This window comes from Pectinophora gossypiella, chromosome 1 (assembly GCF_024362695.1).
Source record: "Pectinophora gossypiella chromosome 1, ilPecGoss1.1, whole genome shotgun sequence".
Lineage (NCBI taxonomy): Eukaryota > Metazoa > Arthropoda > Insecta > Lepidoptera > Gelechiidae > Pectinophora > Pectinophora gossypiella.
In genome coordinates, this window is record NC_065404.1 from 2,249,266 (window position 1) to 2,258,931 (window position 9,666).

Genomic DNA, 9,666 nt, shown 5'->3' on the forward strand with positions numbered 1-9,666 from the left:
TTGTGGAGATTTTGTTCTGCTTCAATTCAATTGTTACGCATTGCTATTGGTTTATTTCATACGTGAGGCAAATTATTCGTTCTGTTATATCCTAATTTAATACTAAGGAATTGCAACATCGACAATATTCATTTCCACAAGGAACTTCAACGTAAACAAATTCATTTTAATAAAACTCTTTTGCATCGATACGATAGTAAGTCAGCCTTTAACCGCGCGCGAATAGAGTCGTCAGAAATCAGAGAATTGCTTCATATAATTCTTTGTATTTTCTATAATAAAGTGTTTTTATCGTAGTTAATTAAAAAGTGTTTTTTTAAAAAAGACTGATACCAGCCGCTCCTAACAAAATTGGTGTCAGAAGTGGGATGCTTGAGGAGATTCTAGTCAAGAGAGCCCTCAGCATCTAAAAGAATCCAGGAACGGCACCCCATCAGTCGTGGTCGACGATAAGTCTCATCCCATAGGAGAGCCCGCACCACAGCACCCTACGAAAAACGCATCGTGATCGACGGTCAGTCTCCGCTCTATGCGTGAGCCCGCATCATTATAGAATATTCATCGTGATCGACGGTCAGCCTCCGCTCTGTGCGTGAGCCCGCATCACTACATCATCTGCAACGTGGTCAACAGTATATCTCCGTTTTGTACGTGAGTCTGTATCACATAGATTTAATTCGTCGTGGTCACCATCATCTTTTACCAACTCTGGCTGCACTCACCATTGTCATCATCAAGCTGTACACAGTCTACCTACCCTGAGTGGACACTTGGCGTGATCGTGTATTCCGCCACACACGCATTCTCCTTATCGTGACAGACAGCGAGGCGTCAAATTCGAAACCGAAGCTCCCGCTTTGTGTCTCCGCCGATCATACGCCGCCGCTACCTTCATCACACCGGTGAAATACAATCCACGCTAAGGACTCAATTTCTTATAATGTGTATTAGCATCATTTTAATGTAAGTTATTTTCTTTACATCTTTACATATCTTTATTCTTATCTTTATTCGAATTCTTTACATCTTTACATCTTATAATCTTTATACTATTTCTTTACAAACTCTTTACAAACATCTTATTTACAAATCTTATACCCTAAAACTTTAACCTAATTTCTTGCAAAACAACGACATAATGTCGACTAAATCAGAGGTTGAGACTCAAAAAGTCAACCTCAACGTCCTAATAAAATTTATTAAACCTTATAACGGAAACAGGGACACATTACCTGCTTTCCTTACAAATTGCGACAGCGCAATATCTCTAGCTACCCCCGATCAGCAGTATATCATCTGCAAATACATCTTATCACAACTTGAGGGCAAGGCACAAATCGTTTGTAGCTTAAAACAATTTGAAAATTGGAATGAACTCAAACGATTCCTTAAATCGACATTTGGAGAAAAAAAACATTCAAGCCACTTGCTTTACGATCTACAAAATTGCAGACAGGGACATAACGAAACTGTCACGCAATATTCTATCCGACTTGACACGTGCCTAACACGTATACAGGCGGATATCCACTGTTCTTGTACCGACAATACGTTGCTCCCTGGTGAGATTGCCGCAATGGAAAAGCTCGCCTTAAACACTTTCTGTATCGGGCTTCACCCTCATCTCGCCACAATCCTAAGATGTCGAGATCCTCAGTCTCTAAAGGAGGCTGTAACGTATGCAATTGACGAAGAGAAATTGTTTAAGTTACCCACAACATCGAACCAAATCTCAAAATCTTGCTCAATATGTGACAAAACTGGTCATTCAGCATCAGTTTGCTACAATCGAAAACGGAGTAACTTTCAAAAATCTTATCATGTGCCCCAACCTTCCACCTCTAATTCAAATTCTTCAAATTCTTCCGCGTCAAATCAAAAAATCTGTGCCTATTGCAAAAACATAGGTCATCATATAAATGAATGCCGCAAACGTAATTACTACAATCAAATTCGTGCAAAAGGCAACAATAATAATAACGCGCAAACAAATTCACGTCCTCCACAAAATCCTAAACCCATAAACTATTGTGACGAACAAATTTTCGATGAATCCGAGGATGATGAATCAAAAAACTAAAAAGGGTTTCAGTGGCGTGTCGTCTGAAATCCAGTCCCAAAAACGACACGGTAAATACAAAATCTTGTGATGTGCCTAAACAGGTCATCAACGTCTCACATGAGACGAAACATACTTATTCTTATGCTAAATCTTCTACTAAATCTTATAATGCTAAATCTTGTCCTAAATCTTATAATACTAAATCTTGTCCTAAATCTTATAATACTAAATCTTGTCCTAAATCTTATAGTACTAAATCTTGTACTAAATCTTATAATACTAAATCTTATGATACTAATTCTTATACTAAATCTTATAATACTAAATCTTATGATACTAATTCTTATACTAAATCTTATACTAATTCTTATCCTAAATCTTTTACTACATCTTGTGAAACAAACCTTCAAGACACGAACCCTAGTGTGTCTAAAAAGGATATCAAGGATGTCCCTGTCTATGAGACAAATGTCCTTAATAAAAAAATATCATTGCCACATACCTTTATAAACACAAGGTATTCTAAAAAACCATTGTGCCTCTTAATTGATACTGGCGCAAGTGTTAGCATAATCAAACAATCGAGCCTATCAAAAGTGCCCGAACTCTCTGATGAAATAATCAAACTCAAAGGAATAAACGACAATGATTCTTATTGCGAAACTCTTGGTACTTTCCAAATGGAATTTAACTTATATGACTCTATCTTATCTTACAAATTCCACGTCATCAATGACGCAATAAATCTTGCAACTGATGGTATAATCGGTTCAGATTTCTTACATTTCTTTAAAACAAGTATCGATTATAGCACAAAATCAATGTCCTTAAATGAGCATAAAATACAAATTCATTATACTGCTCCCAAATATATAATACCAGCTCGTTCCGAGACTGTAATCGAATGCATCGTGTCAAATGACAAGTCCGAGTTGAATAAACTCAAGGAAGCACTCGTACTAGATCACACTATATCCGAAGGTGTATTTCTAGCCAATTGTATTGTCTCTTTAAAACGCAACAACAGAGTAAATGTATCTGTTCTTAATACGACAGATTCGCCTGTCGAAGTAAAAAACTTTAAAGTTCGCTTGACTCAAATTGACTTTGATGAATTCCACAAAAACTCATCTCAAGACGAACAAAATATCTTTAATATGTCTTCAACATCGTCAAATCGCATAAATCGCGTTCTTGATCTCATAAGACATTCTCATCTAAACGAAGAAGAGAAAAAGTCTCTTTTCGATTGTTGTTCCCAATACACTGATATCTTTTATCTTGAAGGCGACCCCCTGAGTCACACTAATGCTCTACAACATTCCATTAGTACTGGGAATAATCCGCCTATCTATGTGAAACCCTATCGCTTCCCGGAGTGTCACAAAAATTAAGTGGACACTCAAATTAAAAAGATGCTTGATCAAAATATTATTAAACCTTCTATTTCTCCTTGGAATGCCCCTGTGTGGGTCGTACCTAAAAAAATGGACGCGTCAGGAAAACAAAAATGGCGTATAGTGATTGACTATAGACGCCTTAATGACGTCACTGTTTCGGAAGTGTACCCTATCCCTTTAATCACTGATATCCTTGATCAACTGGGACACTCCAAATATTTTAGCACCCTTGACTTAGTATCAGGTTTCCATCAGATTTGTCTTAGTCCTGACGACGCACAAAAAACAGGCTTCACCGTAGTGAACACAGGTGGTTCTGCAGGTCACTACGAATTTACTAGGATGCCCTTTGGTCTTAAAAATGCCCCTAGTACTTTTCAACGTCTCATGAACACTGTCCTTTCAGGTCTTCAAGGCCTACATTGCTATGTCTATCTCGATGACTGTATTATATACAGTTCCGATCTCTCTTCTCACATCGAGAAACTTAAAATGGTATTTAATAGATTCCGAGAGTTTAATCTCAAACTTCAACCCGATAAGTGCGAATTTCTTCGACGTGAAGTCACTTATCTCGGACACATAATCACTGACAAAGGTGCATCTCCGAATCCGGACAAAGTCAAAGCTGTTCGCGAATTTCCAATTCCTAAAAATCCTAAAGACATTAAATCTTTCTTAGGTCTAGTCGGTTATTACCGTCGCTTTATTGAAAACTTTTCAAAAATTACCAAACCTCTTACATCCTTACTAAAAAAGGATACCACATTTCATTGGTCCGTAGAACAAGACCAAGCTTTCAATGTCTTAAAATATAAATTAACTTCCGCTCCACTATTACAGTACCCCGACTTTTCCCAACCTTTTATCGTCACCACTGACGCAAGCAATTATGCAATCGGTGCTGTATTATCGCAAGGTTCTATTGGCAAAGATAAACCTATTGCCTATGCCTCTCGAACTCTTAATAAACAAGAAGGCAATTATTCTACCACTGAAAAAGAACTACTAGCTATTCTTTTTGCGGTAAAAACATTTCGTCCTTACCTCTATGGTAACAAATTCAAAATCGTAACTGATCACCGGCCCTTGGTTTGGCTTTTCAACGTCAAGGACCCCGGAAGCAGATTAATTCGTTGGCGCCTCAAACTAGAGGAATACGATTACGAAATTGTATACAAACAAGGCAAACTCAACTCAAACGCCGATGCCTTATCTCGAATCCCAATTCTTGCTATAAATAATGACTCTCTCAACAATCTTTCTTTTGAGGTCTATTTTAAAAAGCGTTTTACTAATTCTTTACCAGATCCAAATACGCATATCGAAGAACATTCACAACCCTTACATCTTTCTAAATACAACTCAATCGCCTGTCCAGTATCTCTTGATTTTGATAATTCTATGCCACATTGTGAAGAATTCTTATCGCAGGTAAATGACACCGCGACCTTACTCGCAGCTGAGCGATCACCGTGTACTGTACAATCAGTCACAATTAATAATAAAATTGTATATTTCTTATTCACAAAAGTCAATCACTTCGATGAGACGACTTATAGATCTATCTATGATCTTCTAATTAAACTTAGAGATGAAATCTTAGAACAAAATCCAACTTTGACGGACTTAGCTATATCAGACTTTACTGATCCCTTTTCTAAACTCGTGTATACAAAAATCTACTTAATGATATCTCATATCTTTCATAACACAAATATAAAAATTACTCCAGCTGAAGTTCCTAAAATTCTTAAAGAAAATCACGATTCTCCTGTAGCCGGACACCCCGGAATCAAAAGAATGTACAATCGTATAAAAGAATCTTATTACTAGAAGAGCATGCGTGCAGATATTGAACGATACGTCAAAAGCTGTAAGCTCTGTCAAGTAAATAAACCTTTACGTGCTTGTAATAAAGCTCCAATGGAAATAACATCCACAAGTACCAAACCCTTTGAACGTCTTGCGTTAGATATTGTTGGTACTTTACCCGAAGCAGGTTTCCAAAGATTTAAATTCATTTTAACTCTTCAGGATGATCTCACTAAATTCTCTTGTGTCTATCCTATGATCTCGTCCACAAGTGACGAAGTAGCCCGAAATCTAGTTCATTTTATGTCCTTATTTGGAACGCCTAAAATGATTCTAACTGATCTTGGCACTTGTTTTACTTCGGATCTTTTCAAACAAGTCACTGAAATCTTCAAAATAAAACCTTTATTTTCTACCCCGTATCATCCCCAAACAAATGGCGCACTTGAACGAAGCCATGCTACTCTTAAAGAATATTTAAAATCTTTCGTAAATGACAATCAAAACGATTGGCACTGTTACCTAGCCACAGCAGTGTTAGCATACAATACAACCCCTCATAGTACTACACAGTACACCCCATTCGAACTTCTTTATGGTCATAAACCAACATTACCAAGTTCTCTTTATGAAACTAACAATAGCACTACTTATCATGAGTATATACGTGCTCTTCTCTATAGAATGAAAGTTAGTAGAGAAAAAGCTTTACAATTCATACAACAAAGTAAGGAAATGTCAAAACAAAATTATGACAATAATACGAGAAACATAATTTACAAAACCGGTGATATGGTATATTTAAAACACCATCATCGACTTCGAAAAGCACTTTCCCCGATTTGGAAAGGCCCTTATAAAATAATAAAAGTTAATAATAAACATAACGTGACTCTTCAAATAAATCGTAAACATGTCAAATACCATACTAATCTCATAAAACCAGCGCATTCTTAACATAACTTTAAATTCTTTCAGGTTATTATGTCATGGAGCACTCGCCGAATCGCAAGTCACTCCAATTATACACAGTCCTGGTCTTTATTTTGACCCTACGACGAATATTTATTTCTATAATGATTATTGGAAAGTAGTAACTCATGTCGATATTCACTCGATAGAACCTCATCTTAACAATATAGACAAACTCATCGTACAAACTTCTCTTCTCTGTACAAAAATCCAACATGAAGATTACTCAAACTGTAAGGATATCTTCAGTCCTATAGAAGTCTTATTAGAATCGAACTACGTCAAAAGTCATTCTCTGTCTCATATTATCTCTCAAGATGTTCCATCTCGCTTCAAAAGGTCACTCGAATTTGGAGGCGAAATACTTAAATTTTTCTTTGGCACCCTCGACGCTGATGATGCGCGAAAATACGATTCCGCCATTAACTCGTTTCAAAATAATGAACATGAAATCTTCAATCTCATGAAAGAAAATATTCATGTAGTTAAATCATCAATAACTTCTTTTAACTCAACTATTAGTAAATTGAATCAAAACGAATTAAAATTAAACTCGCAAATTGACAAACTAAACGAAATCTTGTCTTCCACTGTAAGAAGTAATAATAATCTAATTTATACTTCACGACTTAACATTTTTATAAACATTATTGAAGGATCGTTATTGACTATTTCTAATTTCTTAGACTCTATCATTAATGCAATTTTATTTGCGAAGGTAAATGTATTACACCCTTCTATTTTAAGTCCTACTAATCTTTTTAATGAACTGTCTAAACGAAGCAGTTCTGTAGATAATAAACTGGACTTCCCAGTTCCTTTAAACTTAGATAATATACATACCCTTATGGATGTATCTAAACTAATTTCTTATTATTATAATAATAAAATAATTTTTATTATACAAATTCCTCTTATATCTCCTATTAAGTATGTTGTTTATAAAACGATTCCATTGCCAACTCCTCATGAAAAAACAAATCCTAATACTTTTTCTCTAATTACCCCTACTAAATCTTATATTGCGTTAACAGATGATAGATCATATTACTCTTTATTAGATAACATGCAACAATGCTCTGTGTTAAATAATGAATATTCAATTTGCCCATTAGAAAACATATTCTCTAGTGTTACAAATCCATGTTGTGAAACTAAGCTATTAACGGAAGTAACCTTATCTCTTCCTGATGAATGTAATTCTAAAATGTTATATGGTCTTATTGATATATGGCAAAAACTTAAAAATAATAGATGGATATTTGTTCAATCTAAAACTAGCAAATTAACTTTGAAGTGTAATAACGAAATGAAGGATTATTCTATTTCTGGAACCGGTATCTTAACTCTAGAAGAAAATTGTATTGGTTTTTCTAAGACTATACGGTTAGAACCGTCCACTGTAACCAACATAGCTATCAATAATTATTTTAATATTGATTTTGACATCATTCAAGATGATTGTTGTAAAAAGGATAATGTAAACAAGTCGATTCCACTTTTATCTCCTTTAACTCTTAGTAATATTAACTTAGATTCTTTAAAACATTCATACAAACAACTTGACGATCTTGAACGTGACATCCACAGGATAAAAAACGAATCGCACTTTACTAAATATGCACATTATTATTCTTCATTTTCTATTTTTTGTATTTGTCTTATATTCCTTTACTTTGGTTACAAACTATATAACTATTGTTATAAAAACTATAAAAATCATAATTCACACTGTTGTATACAGATCTTTAATCAATGTACTACCACTCGCAAGAAGATGGTTGGATCTAATGTTACGAATTCCATTGAACTGAATGAAATTTCGGAAGCTTCAATTGAACCCGTTTATGGGACAATAAACAAAGCAAACACGTATAAAAGGAATATTGATAATAATTGAACTTAACTTACTTATCTTAGCCCATTCTAATTCTTAATCGTTTAATCTTATCTTAAAATGTTTCTATTTCTTATACTAATGTACTTTAGTTCCTAGCTTATACTATTCCTTAATTGTTTAATTCTTTTGTTTAAAATGTTCTTACTTAAGACTATCTTCCTTATAACGTTTATCTTAAATCTTATAATCTTATATTTTATAATCTTAAATCTTATACTTTACATTGTTACAAGCAAATCTCTGCCTTTTGATAACGTCGTACTTTTTCTTAACTTCGCTTCATCTCTTTACCATAAAGCTCAGTTTTAAGGGGGGAGATGTTATATCCTAATTTAATACTAAGGAATTGCAACATCGACAATATTCATTTCCACAAGGAACTTCAACGTAAACAAATTCATTTTAATAAAACTCTTTTGCATCGATACGGTAGTAAGTCAGCCTTTAACCGCGCGCGAATAGAGTCGTCAGAAATCAGAGAATTGCTTCATATAATTCTTTGTATTTTCTATAATAAAGTGTTTTTATCGTAGTTAATTAAAAAGTGTTTTTTTAAAAAAGACTGATACCAGCCGCTCCTAACAGTTCACAGAATTTTCGTTTTTATTAATTTTGAATTATTTTAATTTTATTTTATTTGTCCTAATATACACCTAAGCATATTTGTTACTAACACTAATTCTTTATCACTATTCTTTATGGGTAATACCCAAAATAAATATATATTTTTTATTTTTTTAGTCTTGTCGAGCCTGAAGTGTCCTACTGCTGACCACAAGTCTCCCTTTCTTTCTTTCTGGACTGTGTCTTTAAAGCTTCCTCCAGCATGCCTTGCAGGAATTCTGGTAAAGTATTTAAAAAAAACAGAATAATAAATACTATTTAGGCTTATTTAGCTGTTTTTACACCCAAAGAGGTAAAAAATAATAATGTTATTGATTGTTCTATTTTGAAGAAGGACATCACTACAATATCTCAAAAGAGAAAGCATAAAAAATCGCCAAAGATTTTCTTCAATGTAAAAAAAATCAAACTTATAATTCAGCATAAATCTCCCAATCAAAAGCTAATTTAGATCAGAATAATTTAAAAAACAGTCCCCCCTGCTCAACCCCGATAGCCCCCTAATTATAAACTAAGGGGTGTTGCAAACTGGTGTCGTTACAGCCGCGGGCTCTTTAAAATTTCAGCACGAGTTAAAACTTTGTGGACACACCTCTATAGCTGTAGTTCTGGTAACATATGCGTGTGGGGTTGTTTAAAAGGGAACGAGTTGGGTGTATTTTTAGTCTATTTTTAATCGACTTCAAAAAGAGGAAGGTTCAATCTGACCCGTATGTACGTAACATTGTGAGAATTGCATAACGCGATTTCAGATTTTAGATTCTAACATTGTATTAACAACACCACAACATATATATATATATATATATATATATATATATAAAAACAAACAAAATAACAATAAGACACGACGAATTTATTATAAACATTATAGAAGGGAAGCTACTAGGAAA

The 9,666-nt window shown here is 34.3% G+C and overlaps 1 protein-coding gene across 1 annotated transcript; it reads left to right on the top strand.

Moving 5' to 3' along the window:
• Positions 1–567: 567 nt before the first annotated feature.
• Positions 568–8,921, top strand: LOC126366624 (protein PFC0760c-like; the record flags this gene model as incomplete). Its single annotated transcript, XM_050009812.1, has 3 exons — positions 568–647; positions 6,256–7,275; positions 8,891–8,921. Coding segments are annotated over 3 exons (1,131 nt in total), but the record flags the coding sequence as incomplete, so codon positions are not given.
• Positions 8,922–9,666: the final 745 nt, after the last annotated feature.